We start from the raw sequence: 21,854 nt of genomic DNA, 5'->3' as shown, positions 1-21,854 counted from the left end.
TTTTTATTATAATCAATCAACATCCTTTGCGAAGTACGATACGATGTTGTTGATAAAAAACAGTGTTTTATGCACTGCATAAATCATGTTTAATGCAAAGCGCAGCCATTAATATGAAGGAACAGGTTTCATTGAAATGCAAAGCTTATCGGTTTAGCACGCCATTGACTGTAATTGAATGAAGAATCAGTGTCATGATCACTGCCGGACGCATGTTAATTCCATGGAGAAAATTCAACTCAAGTTTTACGTTCTCTTTCCTGCAAAATTCATAACGATCAGATGCGATAATTATGACCTGTTCTTAATGACCCCAGGATTTTCGACGTAGACTCACAGCAGACGTTACATTTAACTATAAAATTTCGAACAGCTGCATAGACTGACTAGAAATTCCTCAGTTTTTTAAGCATGATACTTCATTCAGGAAGTTTCCATTATATCGCTTATCTTTGTAGTGTAGAGCACTAACTGTTGATATAGCTACTACTCTAATGGTTATTTAATTCGTATCTGCAAACATGCCAATTCGCTCCTCGTGTTTAAGAAACATGCGAAACATATGCGATTTACTATTAATTGTTAATTATCTGACGATGAATTTTCCCATACATGCATACATTTCCCTATTAAGTTTCTTATTTCAATTTTTTAATACTCCGATGATAACAACTTCTACTGTTCTAAACTGAACTCTTAGGGAAACCATACTACTTATGGGATGATCCAATATAATTCATATTTAAGATGCAAGTGTTTAAGTTACGTATATACAGTACGTTAAACAGACGAGTGTTACCAAAATGATAAAAAATCTTTGGTATAAAACTTACTAATACTCTCATAGTATACACACAAATAACAGTTTTAAGCTTTCCTTAATTCTGCGCTTTCTATTTACAATTTTCCACCTCTGTGGAAACCTGACTTTCTCCTTGTACTTTACGTTATTTACTAATATGAAGAACTGGTTTTCGAAATAACTTGGCTTTTTCAGCTTTTCTAGCAATCAAGATTACTTCGATGACAGATTTTCCTCGTCACATGTTTCAAAGAGAATAGCTGTTCTCCAGACTTCGTCATCGTCGTAAAAGCTGGTCGACGATGAAACGTCACCTCGTAAAAAGTTAGCTGCATCTGCTTGTTGACCGTTTGCTATTTGCGAGGGGCAAAATTGAACGAGAGCAAAGAAACGATCGTACGATCGGCAAATATTTAGCCTTTGCAAGCTTCCTTGCAAATTGCTTGCCACAATTCATCGGTTGGAACACTGGCATCATACAGTTTCCCTTCTCATGATGCTATGAATCTTCCTCGTTTATTGAGACGAAGATAGAACAGAGGAGATACCAGCCGTCTCGGGAATTGTTTTATTATTAAAAATCCTAATTTCGATGAAAAGATCGACTCACAATGGAGGTTTTATCCGGGGAAGAAATTTTGCTGATCTATAATTTTCTTCCTCCGATTATATCATAGAAAAATAGACTTTGCTTCGCTGGAAACAACCGAGTCAAGATATTGCTGTGATCTTCAATTGGGGAAATGAGGGCAGAAGTTCATTTCATTCATCTCCGGTTTTAGCCTCGACGAGAAATCTTAATGACTGATTTGTTCGGCGGTTGCCCGGGATAATAAACAACGACACGTTTGTTCGTTATATAAGTAACGATAAGAGTATGATAAATAACGAGAAAAATATGATAAAGGAACGTAAGAAAAATTGTACGTGACATAAAGTGCGTATGTTTTAATCAGAACGTTAGACGCGTTGTTAAGGAATAATCAATTGATTAAGTAAAGTATCGAAGTATCATTTATTATGAGCTGACGATTGAAATTTCTTATCCTTTTTATTATTCTCTCTTGTCCGACTCTTCATAACTTTCAATTTCTCTTCCTTTCACTTACTACTTCTGTTCTCTTGCTTCCTCTCTTCCAGGAAATGTAATACACTTTCTCTTCACGTAGTGAATAGTATTTAATTATTGTACCTATTTATGTAACTGTTCAAGTAAAGTAATAACACTATGGTATGTATAAATTAATTTACTTATCACCTATCAAACTTATCGCCTTTATTTATTGAATCAATCTAGCCTTTTTTAACAATAAAAAGTTCCAGCAGACTATTTTGCATTTAATAGTTTAATTTGATATAATGACAGTGCAGTCTCGTTGCTGGTGGAATCTAATCACCAGCGTGTTAAAGAATTTACATAAATTATTATGTAACAAACAAGTTTCATTATTTTCCAAATGCTACGCAATATCTATCAAACCAAGATTGATGGACTAATATTCATTATGATACATATGATAACATTAGCATATCGGTATAAAATTACGAAAACGCGAATCATTAACATAAACTGGTGTAAACTGGTTAATCATTAACATAAACTGGTAAAATTTAACGTTATTAAAACATTTCTTAGAAAGACAAAATTTAAATGGCTCTGCTTCGGTTTAAATGCCAAGTAATTTCCGGAACAACATTTCCTTGCCGCAGACGAATAGTACTTCTTTCTCCTCTCGTAAAACGTAATCTGATCGGTCCATCTCAAGTCGAGATGAATAAAGAACACATTTGGACGTAATTGAATTATAATTGACCCAGAAAATTGTTCACATTACACTGTAGTTTTATTCTTTCGTAGGACTACAAGATAAAAAAGGAACTCGTAACGAATCTGAGTTAAACAAAACCCGTTCCTTACTGAAGATGAACAATTTTAACAAATCTAAAAAAGGAAAAGGAATATAACTTTTGCGTTGCTATCTGCTATAACGTTACTTCGATTGCCTTCCTATCGTTAAAAGCATTTTTTAACTACGATACGATAATTACTAAACGATAGATAAGATAGTGCGATACAATTATAATCGCCAAGGGTAGATATGTGATTTTTGTAAAAATTTAAGAAAAATAATTTCTACACATGAGAAAGCTTGTATAAATGAAACATTTGAAGTTTCACAACGTAGGAACTGCATATCTGTAGTATCGTGGATAAAAGGCTTAAGATATCGGCCGAAACGTAAACAATGTCGCAAGAGCCGCGGCATCGTCAATGTGTCGGGGGTATATCAATGTGTCGTCGGTCTTCTTTTTAAGTGGATAGTTTCGTGGAAAGGGCCTGCCTGACTCTGGCCACGGGCGTTTCGGGACACGTGTCTCGAACGACGGGAAAAGATAAAAGAGACGCTAAAGGCAGTATTAGTTTAGAAGCCGGAGAGGACGGATGCAAAAGGTGTGCAGAGTGTGAGTTGAGAAGCGAGAGCGAGCGAGTGTAGAAACCGGAGAGTGTGAATCGGGAAGTTGAAAGCCGCGTATGAAAATAAGATGTACGACAACATTGTAATCATTTCGTTGCTTTGAATATTATTTATTAAATCAAAAAATCATTACTTGTCCTTTCCTCTAAGACCCATTAAGATACTACATAATTTTGGGGGCTCGAGCCGGGATCTAGAGCGCTGAGTAACAAGTGATATTTCGGAACGATGAGTGACTACAATGCAGGTGAAGCAGTTTTGATTTACGAGCAGGTGGCTCAGATGCGACTACCTGAGTTAAAAAACGAGCTGAGAAGACGACGACTGAAATTAACGGGTAGAAGGCGCGAGCTAGTAGCGCGATTGCTGGCTGCGGTACGCTTAGAGCGGGAACACGGTGCACGAGAAGAAGACGACGACGACAACGACAACGACAACGGCGATAGTTTAGAAGACGACGACGACGATGAGATTGGCGTGATTGGGGACAGTTTAGACGGCAACGGTCCAGGGAATCACGATCTCGGTAGTCAAGACGGCAGAGTTCGGGTGACTCCAGTGGTAAGTCAACGAAGGCAAGACGAGCCTAAGTGCACGGTGTTAACGTTTGAAGACGTAAAAGACTCGTTAGAAAAATTCAGCGGAGATGACCTACCGAATGTAAGCCAATGGATAAAAGATTTCGAGGAAATGGCGGAAGCGTGTGGCTGGTCAGACATCCACATGGTGGTTTTCGCTAGGAAGCTTCTCATAGGCTCTGCTCAAGCTGTCGCACGCCAAGAACAATACACGAAGTCCTGGGCGAAGTTTAAAAAGGCGTTGGTAGATAAATTCTCAGACACAGTGAGTGACCAGGAGGTACATCAGAAATTAGTACATAGAACGAAAAGAACAGACGAGAGTCTGCTTCAATATATAATATGTATAATATGTATAATATGCATGATATGCATGATATATATATATAATATATAATATGTATAATATGTGTTCTGCCGCGCAACATATCTGCACGCCATCCCGCGCGGCTTAACAGCCAACGGTCTACGTGCCGTCCTTCGAATCCTCCATAGACCCAAGGACCCACCATAAAGTTGAAATCCTAACTGCATTGTTCGCACACATGGTTTAAGTCAATCTGTTGCCCGAAAAGACTTTCTAATTCTAGAAGTGTTTTCGGCCGGTTTTTAGAAAGGTCCTTGAGTTTATTACGTGCTCTTAAAAATTACGGAGAAAGCGGGTAGTAGCCTAACGAAAAAAGCGGAGATTTACCTAACGGAAAATCTGAGTTTCCCTATAAACAATGTCGCCTAAGACCCAAGTTGGTAGGAGGTTTCTTCCTCCTCTCTTCCTTCCTAACATTGGTCCCAACCAATCGACATCGCGGATTATTGCCCTCACTTTCCTAACTAAAAATGTAAGCAACGAATCCGCGTTTTTCGTTCAAAGGGCACACCCATATCGAGCTTTCCTCCGTATTCACATTAGAATAAAACTTCAGAGTTTTCCATCGTCTCTCACGGTGACTAGAGTTCCTGCATTCCCTATAACTCTCATCGTTCATATATCTCTCAGAGTTTCCTACCACTCTCAAAGTGCCTACACGGTCTAAAGCTCCTATAGCTCTAACGCTCTCATCTAAGAATAATCCTTCTCCTCGTTATCTGTATCTTAAACAACGGCGTTACTACTTTGCGTGATTGTATAAAGTGTTGGAAATATATATACTTTAACTCTGTGAACCACAGTGTTATACTAACCTGAATCACCCCTATTATCCTAACCGAAATCAGGGGATCGAACTATTCGTGGTGTCGATTATCCTAATCGTAACGGGATTTTACGTTACTCCCGTTGACGCGTATTCTAACAAGCGCATCTCCCCGCGATAGCTCGAAAATACAATATGCATGATATTGCGGGACAAGGAAGAGTCGATACACAGTCGGTAATTGACTATATTATCCAGGGTATTCCCGATGAGGTCGCGAATAAAGCCATACTATACGGGGCCAGGAATATGCAGCAGTTGAAGGAACGCTTCAAGCAGTATGAAGCGATGAAAAGTGATGTGGCGGCACTCGACAAGCCAAATATCACCACTCGACACAAACTAGTGTCGGACGATGGCAGCGCAGTGGTTAACGTTAATAGGCTAGCGAACTGTCCTGTTTTTGCGTCCAGGCTTTCAGAACATAAATTAAAATATCGTACATAAGCACAGCGCAACAGCGGCTTAATTTTATTTTATTTAACATTAATAATCTCAAAAAAAAAAAAAAGAGAAAAGAATGTAATAATGCATGGCTACGTCGTACCGTCGCGTATCGGTACTCTTGCCTGTACCACCCTACAATTAGAATTCAGCGTTTATTCTGGAAAAAAAAATGATGTAAAAAAATATGTAAAAAACCTGGAATTAATAAACAAAGATTAAAAAAAAAGCAGTGGTTAACGTCTTAGGTTGCGAACGTTCGGAACCCGGGTTCGAATGCCGGCGACCGGAGTCCGATTTTACTCCCACGCACCAAAAACGGAGGAAAATCAGCAGTACCCCGGGCAGCGACATCTACAGCCCCCAGTGACAATTACAGCGGACCAGGCCCAACTACTACAACTATAACTCACTCACGGCCACCTCAACAGTGACATGAGGGCGAAAACAAAATCTGGGGAACGCAAGGACGATAAAGCGAAGTCGGTCAGAGCTGAGAGAAACAACAGTCCCAGTCAATGCGGAAGTGCGAGAAAGACGTGTTGCTACAACTGCGGTGATAAAGAACATGTGGGTGCAGAGTGCCCGAACAAGTCGAAGGGACCTAAATGTTTCAAGTGTAGAGAGTACGGACACATCGCATCGAAATGCGACAATCTGAGCGAGTCCATTCAAGAGGTTGGTAGTGTGTTTCGATTGTTACCGACGAAGCGTGGTAAAGACGTGAAGATCGGAAATTTCGAACTGAGCGCGCTGATAGACACCGGTAGCGAGTTAACTTTGATGCGGTATAATCAGTATGTAAAAATCGGAGCGCCTAAGTTAAGTCGAGACATTATTGAATTTCACAGTATCGGGTCTAAGAGAAATTTTACGCTCGGCAAATTTCCAACAGATATTATTATAGACGGTGAATTGTATCATATAACGATACACGTAGTTCCGAACACTGCGATGCAACACTCGTTGTTGATAGGTACAGACTTCCTGGATACCGTCGAGATAAACATGAAGAGGGGAGATATCTCCATTCATAGAATAAAAGATAAGAATTCCGATGGGTTTCCAGAGGTCCTTAAAGTAGACATAGAGACAGGAAAGCGTGAAGTAGATCTATCTCGTGTCGAGAACGTGCAACATAAGCAGGCAGTTGCAGTTCTCACGAGTGCTTGTCTCAAGGATACCGTCGTAATGAACAAAATTTCGTTAGATGAATCGGTTGCGGCGAACATAACCGCAGTAGCGTCGGGTGGAAACGATACGGACGGTTGCGATCAAGTTTTTGTAGGATGCATCGAGCATCGCGCGAATTATAGAGTTGTACAAACAAATTCTGTCGCGAATTCTACGAAGCGAACCAAAAGCAAGAATCAGGCGGCTGCAAGAGAATTTGAGGTAGTGCGAAGACGAGCTATCAACGCGATCTCTTGTCGGCGAAGGGCGTTCAACAAGAGATGCAAGAAGGCGACGATCTACAAAACAGGAGATCTGGTAGCGATCGAGAGGACGCAAGGCGGTCCTGGGTTAAAGCTGCATTCAAAGTACCTTGGGCCGTACCGTGTGGTGAAAGTCCTGCGAAATGACGGCTACGTAGTGCAACGAGAAGGCGAACACGAGGGACCGCGCACGACTTCCACTGCAGCTGACCACATGAAGTGGTGGAACGTTGGTGTTAGTGATGATAGCGAGAACAGTGATGAACACATCTGAGGGCAGATGTGATTTGTCAGGAATGGCCGAGTGTAGTATCGTGGACAAAAGGCTTAAGATATCGGCCGAATCTTAAGATGACCCTGGCCATGGGCGTTTCGGGACACGTGTCTCGAACAACGGGAAAAGACAAAGAGACGCCAAAGGCAGTGTTAGTGAGAAGCCGGAGAGGACGGATGCAAAAGGTGTGCAGAGTGTGAGTTGAGAAGCGAGAGCGAGCGAGTGTAGAAGCCGGAGAGTGTGAATCGGGAAGTCGAAAGCCGCGTATGAAAATAAGACGTACGACAGCATTGTAATCATTTCGTTGCTTCGAATATTATTTATTAAATCAAAATATCATTACTTGTTCTTTCCTCTAAGACCCATTAAGATACTACATATCTAATATATACATATACTTCACTTCAAATGTGTGATTTATACAAATTTTCTCATGTGTAGAAATTATTTTTCTTAAATTTTCACAAAAATTACATATCTACCCTTGGCGATTATAATTGTATCGCACAATCTTATCTATCGTTTAGTAATTATCGTATCGTAGTTAAAAAATGCTTTTAACGATAGGAAGACAATCGAAGTAACGTTATAGCAGATAGTAACGCAAAAGTTATATTCCCTTTCTTTTTTTAGATTTGTTAAAATTGTTCATCATCAGTAAGGAACGGGTTTTGTTTAACTCAGACTCGTTACGAATTTTTGTTTTTACTTTGTAGTACTACGAAAATATAATTAGGCCGAGGTTAGCATCTTTCTATGGACATTCAAATTGCCTCAATAAAAACAGAAAAGAATATTAATCTTTTAGCACTTCGAATAACAGTTTGAAAAAATAATATATCGTAATTCTAATTGTAATTTGTTCGAAGCTGTACAACCTACAATATACTGAAAAATAATCTCCTCATAGCGTTCCAAGCTGCCTCGCTAGAAAAACCAAAAGAAATATTACTTTCTACTGTACTTCTATTTTAAAGCATCGGGCAATGTGTACTGAGTAACGGCATAGAGTCAGCGTACTGTAACCTTGGGCAAGGTTTAAGCGGATCGTCAGATTCCGTCCCCACCAATAGCACTGTGGTTAACCAACTGAGAAGACAGGTCCTTATTTAATACAATACTCACAGCGTGCTACCAGTTCAGCTCGAATCGTCGGTCGTCGAAAGCTGATTCGTTTCGCGGTATGGCGCACGACAACACCGTGGTACGCGTGAAGCAAGGCCAGTTACGTGGCGTTATCGAGGAAAACCATTATGGTGACCGGTATCTCTCGTTTCGCGGTATCCCATACGCGAAGCCGCCGGTCGGGCCGCTTCGATTTAAGGTGAATTTTCAATGAAACGATCGTTCCACACGACGAAACTCCGTTGCGTGTTTAAACTAGATATGACAGTGGAAAAATGATTCCTCGCTTTCTCTTATCTTTTCTCTGTTTGATCATGGGAGAAGGCAATAACAGGAAAAATTGTTATCGTTATTTGATCTAAAAATCTAGAGAACTGTAATATGCTGGAATAAAAAGTAATATTAATAAACAAGTGGTTCTTGGATGATGTGTCTTAATACATGTAAATAATTCAAATTTTATATAACAAGTGCATAACATAAAGCGATGGAATGGAAGCGAGGGAATTGTTTAATTTAGATCCAATTAACTGTGTTTCGAAACGTTTTGTTTCTGTCTTTTGGTATAATGCGAGAATTAGTAAAAGATATAACAGGGATATAAGTATTAATAATAGACAGGATTAATAAATTTCTTATGCATAGGAGCGTTATAAATATAGAAAAGCTTTGAAATTTGTACATTTCGTATTTCATTTTATCACTCGCGAAACAATTGCAAATTAAATTAAATTGAATTTCCTACAAGAATTTCCTCAGTTTATACACGCGTATGTATATCTTCTCGTTACTGTACTTATCGATATTTAATATGCAAAAATATTCATAAACTATAATAACGCTGTATCATCGTGTTTATGCTAATTTGCTATAACGAGATCCTAAATTTCTTCATAACTGGACAGTGTCATACGTAAAATAAAATAGACTTTGATTCGAGACTATAATAACGAAATATATAAATTAATACAACTATACAAATTTATTTCAATTCTATTTAATTTTATTCAAATGCATATGATATGTAATGTTTGAATAAAAAACAACCGCTTCAAGGTATCATTTAAATACTCGTGTAACTGGATGAATTTCAAATTATTATATAATAATACTTCATCATTGCATATAAGTGCATTTTTATGGCGTTATTAAGAGAATATTTTTACTTGCCATTGAATCATTCGCAACAATCTTGATACATCGTGTTAATATAATTTCCAATTTATATAACTTCCAGTATAGAAAATTTACTTCGTTTGTCATATGCGATCTTTAAGTCAATTTATTCGCGGTATTTATTCGCATATATTCGCTATGATAATGACACAACTGGAAAGGAGGTTCTTTAGGATTCTGTAACTTTATGAATTGAAAATAATCATTATTAAAAATTACAAACACTATTCTTTTCTGCTGATGAATCTGATTAATAAAATAATCTTTGACGACAGTTTTTTGTCTACGACAGAAAATTGATATTTCCGGGTTGCGTGATATTGCGGGTAAAAGTGCGATATTTCGTAACCATATAAAGTATAATAATTTCCACTCCATTTGTTACTACGTGTTCAATTTTAACATCCAACTTATGATAATTATCTCATATAAAATACTTTCGATAATTACCGTATTATTATACTTCGGTTAATTTATTTTAACTTCTGATAATAATCTTTATATGTACTAATTATTCAACGTAATCTTTAACGATACAGAAACCGATCTCTCGTAAGAAAGTGGAATTAAACGTCGAATTAAAAACCGCGAAAGTGAAAATTGTTTCCTCTACCTTACATAGAATGCAACGGTTACATCAGACAGATTAGTCTACTATTATCGGTAATTTTCTCGACAATAAAACGTGTTCACGCAACTCGTCGAATAAACCGCTTCGAAGTGAAAACCAAGATGAAGAATAACGAGGAAAGCTTAAAAGTTCCATGATATATAGGGTGGTTGGTAACTGGTGGTACAAGTGAAAAGGGGGTGATTCTACGTGAAAAAAGAAGTCGAAAATATAGAATAAAAATTTTTCGTTTGAGACTTTGTTTTCGAGAAAATCGACTTTGAATTTTCGCTCGGTACGCGTGCACTTTATCACGTCTCGTTATAACGGATCTCACTGTAAATCGTTGTCTCGATGGATATTATCGCAGTTTAAGTTTGTTTTTGTCGTAACGGAAAATTAGGAATACATAATGAAATAATATGAAGTAATCATAAAGTTTATTATTACAAAAATTGCTGAAAATGTTGCCCATTCTGCCGAACACATACTTCTGCTCTTCTAATTAAATTTCTATGAACACTTTCTAACGTACTCGATTGTTTTAAAGTATAAAAGGCTACAATAATCCTTTCTTTCAATCGCTCGCAACTTGCGATTTCTTCAGAATAGACAATTGATTTAATATGGCTCCATAAATAAAATTCAAAGTCGATTTTCTCGAAAACAAAGCCTCAAACGAAAAATGTTTATTCTATATTTTCGACTTCTTTTTTCGCGTAGAATTACCCCCGTTTCGCTTGTACCACCCTGTATACCTACTTACGTACGCACACGTATACAGATACGTAATACCAAATGCAAGAGTTGTATATTCTAAAAAAGAACACCGTGTACTCTAAGAGCCTTCGCAAAACTGTCACGTTTGTCGTTACAGGAAGGAATACCTAAGATTGAGATCGATGCAGGTTTTCTAGGCTAGTGTAGTTCTTTCAGTGAAGAGCCAATATCGAAGAACATTTTCTCAAGAGATTCCACATACTTTCAATAAAATATATAAAAATGTTCTCCGTCACTTTGGTACTTGTCTCCAAACGTTTCTCTTACGTTTAAATATAGTCAGATGCATTTCGTTCTACACAAAAGAAAAAATATTCATTTTAAAATTTCTACCGATATTCGTCAAAGTATGCGATAATCCATAACGAGCGCGTTCTTCGTCTCTGTGGATGTTACGTTTGAAATATAATTTTCTTCCTCGCAAAGGAATAGCACGAATTTCATTCAGAAATATCTACAAATTTGCATCGATATTCTACGAAACATGTAATAATTTATCCTAACGCTTCGTTTTTCCGAATATTACGCTTAAGATATACCTTCTTCGTAAAAAATACTCCTCGAAATTTATTTCCCCATAAATGTCTGCCGGTATTCGGCAAAATAAATTCGTCCCTGACCTGAATAAGTGTGGCGGTCGACGTTCATTTTATCGTTATGTCACGATCAAAGGAACTTCCTCGTATCACTACGGGATCTTTCTTTCTGTCTTTGCTCAGGATCCAGAACCCGTAGAGCCATGGACAGGTGTAAGGGACGCTTTAGAGTTCGGCAACTCTTGCTGTCAGAAGGACATGTTGTCGCACGATTTAGTGGGAAACGACGATTGCCTCTACTTGAACGTGTACAAACCAATAAAACCGACATCGACGAAAATGTCTGTGATGGTATGGATCCACGGTGGTGCGTTCATGATGGGGTCAGGCAACGACGAGTATTATGGGCCCGTGTATTTCATGCGGAAGGATGTTATTCTGGTCACGATTAATTACAGACTCGGTGTCTTGGGTGAGTACGTCTGTCATTGATATGGCTTGTGCTATAGTTAATTGTTAGTTATATTTATATAATTATTAATAATATATACTGGTATAATATATTGTATTATAATATATATTATGTATCTATTGTTATTATTTTTTATTATTATATATATAAAATTATTGATAATATAACTAGTAAAATAATATATAATACATTATTATTAGATATATAATTAATGCGATTATCTATATTAATGTATATTATAAATCATTTAAAGCTTATAAATCATTTTATCTCGAAATGCGCTAAACGTTTTCTTAAACTAGTTTATCAGACTTCCTGCTTTTTATTCAATTATCTTAGTACTTATATAATGTTAATTATCTCATATCGCATTTTATCGATGTTTTTCTAGCGATGTATCGTTGCTTTTCACGTAGAGATAGAAAAATGGTAGATAAAATAATGGTAGAACGACTACAGCTGATACTATGTCGCAATGATTCAGGAAATTTTTTTTCCACGAAGATATCGAATTACATGTAATCGAGTTTACATATAATAAATATAACAAATTAAACGAACAGGAGAGCAAATTATTTTAAATATGCACGTTCTCAAGAGAATCGTATTTCCTTTCAGAGAAGGAAGGATTAATCGCATTTTTGTAAAAATGGATTTTTATAATCGTTTCAAAGTGGAATTGGTAATAATTGATTTAAGAAATTGACTAGTATTTATTGGTAAAATTACTTTCTCCACTGTTTTCCTCTCTTATCTGGATTAACATTTTTATTCTTTGAATCACCATGTATCTCGGTATATGAAATTGCAAAACGTAAGAAACAGATTGACCAGAACAAGAGAGAATTTCTACTTTCAACGAAACGCTGTTCCCAATACAGCAAAGTGCCTTTATCGTTCGAGCAAATGACAAAAGCAATTCTCAAGAAAAATTCGATGCCCCTGCTGCACTCGGTTTTATCAGAAAGTCATTTGTCATTCGTATTTTCCACATTGGTGTCCCACATGAAACGAAATCGTTGAAAAATGTAGGACATTCAAAGCCAAAAACTTATCAGCCCGTAAAATTAATCCTCTTGGAGGATAAATCATGTTCCTCTACTCTGACATTTTCACGACGTTGCATACAACCTAACTATACGAGACAACTCAAACAATTAATCAATCAAATGTATTTCTACGCTTTTAAATTAATCCGGCTTATATTTACATTTTAATAATGTAAAGTCTAATTGGAAAAATAATTTTAAAATCCACGCAATACGAACATTCTTCAACCAGATAACTTACGATTAAACTCGTAGAATTTCACACGAAATTTATTCAAACTTTTGATACTAACGATCGAAACAAATATTTCTCAGAACTTGAAAAAGATTCAAATCTAAAAGGATTAAGAATTTTAGCGAGAAAGCCGAGAGTATCGATCTTCCGAGAGCGATAATATTTGATAACGTGTTTGCGATATCAAAAATAAATATCGCGGAAGCATGTATAGATTACAGAATTTCGATTTGTAATCCTCGTCTCTTGTTGCAGGTTTTCTGAATTTGGAACACGAAGTCGCGCCGGGTAATCAAGGTTTAAAGGACCAAGTGATGGCCTTGAAATGGGTACAGGAAAATATCAGCAACTTTGGTGGAGATCCCAACAACGTCACTATATTTGGAGAAAGCGCTGGTGCATCGTCGGTCCATTACCTAACTTTATCTCCATTGGCTCAGGGTAGGATTTCAAATATTTATTTTGATGCAGCTAAAAGGACGATTCAACGTTTCTATCTAGGCATTATTTACAGGCTTAAATACACGTTTACAGAGAGTAGCTCGAAAGCACATACTCACTATCAAATAAATTGAGAATTTCAAAGACAGACAGGAACGTGGTAATCCGATGTGTGTAAGTTACAAGTTTTAAAAAACGAAATTATATCAGATTTCCATGTTTTTGTTTCTCTCGGTAATAACGACACTTAGAAGAGCAAAGTTCAAAACGAATTTCTGACTGACGCGCTGAGAACGAAATATTTCGAATTTTTGTTTGACACTATCCTTTTTTAATACTGCAGTATACGAATGCGATGGTAAATGATGAAATACGCGAAGAAGAGGACGTTCAGAATTATATTCTAATTTTAAATCACAGAGATGTCACATAGGTCTAATATTATCATTTTCAAAATTATCATAATCAGAAGAATCCCAGCGAATAACATTTTTATTCCATCGAAATGAAAGTAACACGCATAAATTCCTTTTTTCTTCGAATATAGTTCTTTGTTTTTTCTTTTTTTTTTTTAGGGAACACCCACTATATACGAAATATTTTCGCTTGTGCACCTCCGCCCGTTTTTTCCAGAGAACGTATCATCACACGTTGCTTCTATCCCATTACCCTAAAATCGAAATCCGTGTTACGTACCACGTCTCCTCATTCTTACTATGTTCTGCACGCAAACGAAGATAAGTAAAAAGAAAAAAAAGATAGAAATAGTATGATCTTTGAAGAAAATCAAATATGAAAATGTATCGAGCATCTTCTTGGATATATTCTTGTAACGATAAACTGCTGTACAAATATCCTGTATATTAAAAAATTCATTGATTCACTGAAGATCGGAAACATTGGAAAGATTGAGAGTTTTAATTTGGTTTGCACAGGATTGTTCCACAAAGCGATTATACAGAGCGGAGTGGCGCTTAATCCTTGGGCCATTATAAGCGAGAAACCGAGCAAGTACGGATTCGACTTAGCCGCAAAACTTGGCGAAACCTCGACCGATCCTGAGACTGTGGTCGAGTTCCTGAGGACGATAGACGCAAAAAAGCTCGTGGATCTCGAAACTAAGCTTCTCACGCCAAAGGTAAGTCTCGCAAAAGGCAGTCATTAAATACAAAATTCTCTGGTTTTGTGAAATAAAACAACAATTATTTATATTGTTCGAGATCCAAAATCTCAATGAAAAATTAATAACAATTGTGAAAACAACGTGTTAGAAATTTTCTTGCTGGTTATATCTCCTTCACGGAACGAAATTCACGGGATTCACGGGAAACATTTAAACGATAGATTGAGTAAATTCCAGAACTCGGAAAATACGAAACGAACATTATTTTAGTAAAGAAACAACGTTATAGGAGCAGTTGAGAGATACATGAAACAACCGCAGAAAGTTCCGACCGGTCCAGCGATACGCTTCCAATTCCTCCGGTGTTTCTAATTTCCCAAACAAATTCACATGATTCCGTTTCCCAGTTGCGAGAAGTTTGATTAAAAAGTATCAATTGTAACAAAGATACAACTTTGAACAAGTATTGTGAAATCGGTTTTCCCACTGAAAACAAGCGATCTTACGAAGCCAATTTATTCCACCACCTTGTCTACACTAAACGACTTTCGTCTTTGTTCAAAATCGTTTCAGTTTCAGTCGTGTGATTTTTATCTTCCTAATCTTAAATATATTTCACACTCGGTGGATTTACTTGCGAAATATATTGTGCAGCAAATACCTTTTAAAAATTACAAATATACTTCTATATATTTCTTCTTGTCATATTCTAAACCAACCAACAAATATCGTTTTAAGTACGTTTGTCTCGTTCTTTAAGATTATTTCTTTAGTATATTAACTGCGATGGCTTTTTGTAAAAATGCTTTAGTTAGAGTTCAATCGATTCTTCTTGCAACAATCGTTTCAGTTTCAGTCGTGTGATTTTTATCCTCTTAATTTTAAATATATTTCACACTCGGTGGATTTATTTGCGAAATATATTGTGCAGCAAATACCTTTTAAAAATTACAAATATACTTCTATATATTTTCCCTTTGTCATATTCTAAACCAACCAACAAATATCGTTTTAAGTACGTTTGTTTCGTTCTTTAAGATTATTTCTTTAGTATATTAACTGTGATGGCTTTTTGTAAAAATGCTTTAGTTAGAGTTCAATCGATTCTTCTTGCAATACTCATAATAAAATTATTTCATCGTTACTCGATATCGGCAGGTATCTTTTATTGCGCTACTAAAATATTCAATTAATTCTATAATTAATATAACGCTCTCCGATGGAAATAATTGGTGATCGTCGACATTACGTACGAGGGAAAAATGTATTTCACTGTAAATTTCATCGATGTTCGATTGATATTAAATCGACGCGTTGTTTTACCTTCAATAGAATGCTTGCATCAGAAAACTCATTTAAATTCGTCAGCTTCCGTTTCTTTTGTTATATCCGTTCCTCTAGATTTTCCTTTCAGAAATTGAAATGCTACGTTTCTTTATGTTCTCGCGATGAATTTTTACAGGAACGTTACGCTACATTCGGAATGTTTGTACCAGGCATCGATGACAAATCTGCAAATCCATTTATGCCTCAGCATCCGGCGATAAGGGCCAAAGCAGGTGTTCAAGTACCTCTTCTTATAGGTTTCAATTCAAACGAGGGAAGCATGTTCCTGAATGGTAAGTTCATTTTCTTAATGTGCAATTTTTTCCATTCTTAATGTTGCTTCTCGTTGTAATAAACTCTGTTATTCAAAGATTTCGCTGGAAGATTGCAATTTAGATTGACGTCGAATGCAATTCTTTATTCATTTAATTCTTTTGTTATTCAAACGATGTTGATCAGTATAATCTTTTTCCTCAAAAGAATTTACGTTTGAATTTATATAAGGAATTATGGTAACTGTATCTTTCTTATTTATGTATATTATTTTTTACTTTTTATATTTATCAGTATTATCCTTGTGTTGGGCTTTCACCCATTACAAGCTTAGGTAATAAGCGGGTAATAATATTATAAAAATGTATGATATTAATCTGAGACGAATGAGAAGTCGCTTTTTGTTTGGACTATTTGAAGATCAATTTTATTTCTGTAAAAAATGCCGCTATTTTGCCAAAGTGCAAGGGCTTACTGTACAGGGGGGGAAAGCCGAAAAAATGTTATATAAAGTTAATCAATAAACGCTTTGTTACAAAATTGTATAGAAATATCGTACACGTGAAACGGATAACGACGCGGCCATTGAAACTCAAGAAAATTCTCTTTATAGAACTTTGTAACGTAAATAATTGCATTGTTCATTGATGTAAAACTTGTATCGGAGCGCAAGGGAAACATTTTGCAATGAGGAATTAAAAGAATCATTTTTACTATATTATTATATTTTACAACAATTAACGACAGGGGATTGTTACCAGATGATAAAAGAAACATGTAACTACGCTGACACAATAATCCAGTCAATTTCCGTGTGTTGTGATGGAAAATACGTCGTTATCTACTTTACGCATAGAACATTTGTTTCTAACTTTGTAACAAAGCGTTTGTTAACCTTTTGCACTCCTATGTCGAGTGTGACATGAAATCAATTTTTATCTCAGAAGTTCCTTTGTCGAGTTCCACTCGACGTTCTTTCAGTTCCGCCTTTGTTTATGAAACGTGCGGAAGAAAAGCAGGATTTCATGCTAGAAATTGTTTCGAGATATATCATACACTTAAAAATTACAAAATGCAACAACAGTTTGAATAAAACTGGTATTTAAGTGAATTCCTTTCTTCCTTTATATATTTACTTAAATTGCCTTATTTTTTAGTTAAAGTAAATTTCAAGTAAAACACTTAAAAGCGTTGAGAGCTGCTGGTAACGAAATTGAAATAAAATTCGGAGTGCAAAGGGTTAACAAACTTTACGTAACATTTCTTTCTTCTCTTTCCCTGTAGAATCAGACTCCCTCGCAGTTTGGCCGTTTAAGTCTGGGACAACCTGTATTTCTCTAAGTCCAGAGAAGTCCACAGAGAAGTTTCTTCAGGGATTAATTCGATCTAAAAGAAGCGATAGTCAGAGTACAAATCGAAACAGAATTTCTATACAAACGTTTCTGTAAATCCCTAAACCTTGGAAAAGTAAGTTTCACTTCCACAAAACGTATCTTTAGAAATCAAAGGGAAACGACAATAGCCGCGATCTTAACGGTTATTAACTTCCAATAGAAATGTTCACAAAATTACCGTAGTATTCGTCGGCTTAATATACTCGAACTTGGAAATCTACTAAAACGAAAGACAATTATCGCAATTATCCGAGAGAAGATGGAAGATTTTTGGTGAAAGTAAATTTATTGTTAAAGCTCGGTGTAAAAATATTTTCAGTACTTGGGGGACCTAATTCCGCGCAATTTATCCGAGAGGTGAACGAGAACTTTGAGCTGGTAATCCCCGAGGAGACGAAGATTTACTTAAACAGGGAAGGAATCAGTTCGAACGAAGTGAAACGCTTGTATCTGGGCGAAGATGCAATTAGCGAGAAAACGGCGGATAAATATGCAAATTATTTGAGCGACGTGATGTTCCTTCAGGGTATTCACGAAGTTGTCAATATCCAGATGGTAACGAACAAGCACCCCACGTATTTTTACAAATTCACTTACGATCCAGAACACTCGCTAATGAAAACCACGTTTAATATTACTCTGCCAGGTATTTCATATTTTAATTACAATTTCTAATATGCTTTTAAATCCTCGGATTATTATCGATCGTGTAACCACGAAGGTTCTGTCGTGTATTTTATAAGGAAAAAAGAAACTATGCAGAAATAGGAAAAAGAAACATAATTTCCTTTACCCAAATATAATAGCTTACTCTTATTTTGATGAATGATCATTCTATGTTTTTTAAATATTTCCTTCTGTTATAAAAATACGATAGAGCTTTGGTTAAACTTTCAGAAATTCACCAGTGAAGTGGTTTCTTCCAAAATCTTTTCTATCTAATGGAAAGAATTTGTATTTGTAACGAGTATCGAGTAATTTTACATTTTTCATGACCATGTTATAGACTGTGACGAAACATAGAAAAATTGTGCATCGCTGTAAAAAGCATAGATAATGTTTGTTAATGTTTCTTTTGCATATTTTTTTGTTAATTGATAATGCTTATTTCGATTCTGGTTATTTATGATTCTTTTTATCTTGATCGACGTAAAGAGTAATGTTTCCTCAACGCGTTACTAACAAAGATTTTAAATAAAATATGAAAATAACACGTAAAACACATTATTTACCAACTTTCAAAATACGCTTCACTGTATTTCTTTAAGTATTCACGAGCAAGAGACAAATCTAATACGAATATAAGATGAAAATAAGGTATTCCAAAGTTAAAGAATACAAGAAATGCAATCAGCTCTCACACAAAATTTACATAACAATTTTCATAATCTACGCTTTCTTACCAAAAATTAGGCATCCTATTCCATAGTAACGCGATTCATAAAATCGAAAAATTTGGACAAATGGCAGCTTAGAATTCCGCTACGTTGAAAATATCTCGAATCAAAAATTTACCGAAGTGATTACTAATGAAATATTAATAGTTGAGTTAAATTACTATAGTTAATTAATAGTATTTTATAATTAATAAAAAATAGATTAAGATAAATAGAAATTTAATAATTTAATAATTAATTAATAGTATAGTTAAATTACTTAATAGTAACGAAAATTACTAATGAAATATTAATAGTATCAATTTCGTACAGATAACGGAATTAGCAAGAGATTCGGTAGATGTAAATAGATATAACTGGAAAAGTCATTCGAAACTTTCGACCGTTAGCGTATCCAAGTTCCTATGGTTGAGTTCGAAATCTTCCAAGTGTAAGCTTGGAATCTTTGATCAAAGATTCGAGTATCCACCAAAGCTGAAGCGAATGAACGTCTGTTTACGTTGTTACACGCTTAACAGTGCGCTTCAGTCTTTAACGATGTTCAGCAGTTGCCCCTAACAACGTCAACCGTAAAGACTCGTCGAAATCAGACTGCCGTACCGACCAAGAGATCAATTCGAACCTTTTGCTTGTAGAAGTTTCAGAACATGATTTTAGACTGTCGCTCGGTGCAGTTGGAGAAATGTAACTTTCTTTTTGGTCATTTATAGGAGCGACACACGCGGAAGAGTTGCAGTACTTGTTCTATGCGAATATAGGGAAAAAATTGGGCGTAGAACCATTCAAAGTTGGAAGCGAGATGTACCAAATGATGGAGTGCTTCACTCAGATGTGGACAGACTTCGCAAAAACTGGGTACGTGTTTTCCTATCTTGCAAATTTATTGTCCAATATTTCTTTCGCATAGAGAAGCATACAGATGCCGAATACTCATGTATACTACAACGATAGGAGCATTGGCGATTCTTTCGAAATGTATAATTACCGCGATGACAATTTTGCGAACGAATAATTCGCGCGGAAACTACGCGATGATAATAAACGTATAACATACTGTAATTTAAATTTTTCCATCGTCATAGGGTAGATAGAAATATAGAAGTAAGAAATAAAAAATTGAAAATATAAATAAGAATATCGGAGCTTTGTTCTTCCCTCTTGGCTTATTAACGAAACGAAAGCCAATGTTTCCTTTTCGTTTTTTAGTAATGCATGAATGTAAGAATAAAACAAGAAATATCGAGCTTGAATATCGTTGAGAAACGTGTGTTTGAAAAAAAAAGATATCTTAATTAAAAAGGGAAATAATAAATGCACGGCTACGCAATTGAATGAATATTTCTCGCATGGATATGTTTCTACGTTTTAGTTCCGGACGGTTATCTCGTACTTGTATCGTGCTACACATATCGTCATTTTAGTGTAACGTTCCACGCAACTGCAAAAAAGTGATTTGTCCGGGGAAGAATAAAACCAAAAATTCATTAAAATTTATAATTAAATAATGGAGGAAACGTTTCGTAATGTCGCGATAAGCAACGTCGTTTGCGCTTTTTAGTTACTTTTAAGCGTGACTGCGACGCAACTAACGCTTACGTCGTAATTGCTATGAGATACGGTAACCAACACAAATATTTCAATAACGAGGTTACTGCCATCTAGTGGCCAGAAATGTTCGGAAGATTATGAAACTTTTAGCTGCTTTTACAGTGAGAAGATTAGAGATCTTAGATATATCTAGTAACGAATTTATTTCAAAATTTGCAAACTTGCGGTTACGTTGTCATTGCGCTGGAACGGCGATATGTATGTCCGTGTATGTGAAATAGCTCTAAAGCTTGTTAAAAATGTGCCACATCGTGGAACTAACGTTACCCCATGTACTTGTTACGACATTATCGAAAATCGATACAGAAGAGTAGAGAAAGGAAATTTTTGTTTTCATTAAAGAAATCCAACACCAAAGACCACAGAGTTGATTTCAACGATTTGGCAACCAATCGTTCGAGGGGATAAGTATTTTTATATGAATATTAACAAGAGGCTCAAAATGGAAAGCTGCAGTAAAGAGGGACAGAGATTCGATTGGAAGAAAATCAAAAACAAATTGTAACATTCGATCGCATGATTTAATATTTATAAAGGATCAAACATTAAGATAGCAGGCCTATCTCGTCGATAAACCAACATTTGAGATATTTTATATCTTCATTATTGTATTCATAAATATTCGTTGTGTATTATTTTTAATGCAAAAATAAAATACTTTTTTTACGAACTATGTTAATACTTTCTTCCTTATTAACCGAATTATTATTCCTCAAATAACTTTAATTATTTAACGAAACGAAACTGCTTTAATCTATAAATAATACTAACTACTGTATGAATTACTATATCTACTATCCTTTATTAGAACAATATTCAAATACTTTAAACCACAAAGAGAATTATAATAGTTATACAGAGTGTCACAAAATATATGGGAAATATTTACGGGATTGAAAACATTTTTGTAGTCCAACTTCTTTCATCGTTTTTAATGTCTAGAATTCATCGTACGAATATCCGCCACATATTATGTGATAACCTGTACAAAATTTGTCTACTTTCCAGAATACTAATTCTATTCAACATCTATTCAATAATAAATCGTAATGTTTCCTCGTCGACAGCACAAAGTCGACTCTTGCTTGAACGCTCATCGCCGCCT

General features: G+C 35.7%; 2 protein-coding genes across 17 annotated transcripts in view; one reads left to right on the top strand and one right to left on the bottom strand.

Moving 5' to 3' along the window:
* LOC100644814 (juvenile hormone esterase) overlaps positions 1 to 21,419 on the top strand; it is a 38,485-nt gene extending 17,066 nt beyond the window's left edge. Inside the window, exons 1-8 of one of the 2 annotated variants that reach the window (XM_003398948.4) lie at positions 8,331 to 8,528; positions 11,615 to 11,903; positions 13,443 to 13,628; positions 14,564 to 14,766; positions 16,214 to 16,370; positions 18,064 to 18,390; positions 19,852 to 19,996; positions 21,092 to 21,419. In XM_003398948.4, coding sequence (XP_003398996.2) covers positions 8,388 to 8,528; positions 11,615 to 11,903; positions 13,443 to 13,628; positions 14,564 to 14,766; positions 16,214 to 16,370; positions 18,064 to 18,390; positions 19,852 to 19,996; positions 21,092 to 21,254 — 1,611 coding nt within the window. In that variant the 5' untranslated portion in view covers positions 8,331 to 8,387 and the 3' untranslated portion in view covers positions 21,255 to 21,419. Of the gene's footprint in view, positions 1 to 8,330; positions 8,529 to 11,614; positions 11,904 to 13,442; positions 13,629 to 14,563; positions 14,767 to 16,213; positions 16,371 to 18,063; positions 18,391 to 19,851; positions 19,997 to 21,091 lie in introns of those variants that run through there. The other variant, XM_003398949.4, reaches the window with a different exon arrangement.
* LOC100645019 (calcitonin gene-related peptide type 1 receptor) overlaps positions 1 to 21,854 on the bottom strand; it is a 164,222-nt gene that overhangs the window by 23,289 nt on the left and 119,079 nt on the right. The gene's annotated exons all lie outside the window — the stretch shown is intronic.

The sequence above is a fragment of the Bombus terrestris genome, chromosome 11 (assembly GCF_910591885.1).
Source record: "Bombus terrestris chromosome 11, iyBomTerr1.2, whole genome shotgun sequence".
NCBI classification, from domain to species: domain Eukaryota; kingdom Metazoa; phylum Arthropoda; class Insecta; order Hymenoptera; family Apidae; genus Bombus; species Bombus terrestris.
The sequence above is the reverse complement of the archived record's forward strand: the minus strand, read 5'-3'. Positions and strand labels throughout refer to the sequence as shown.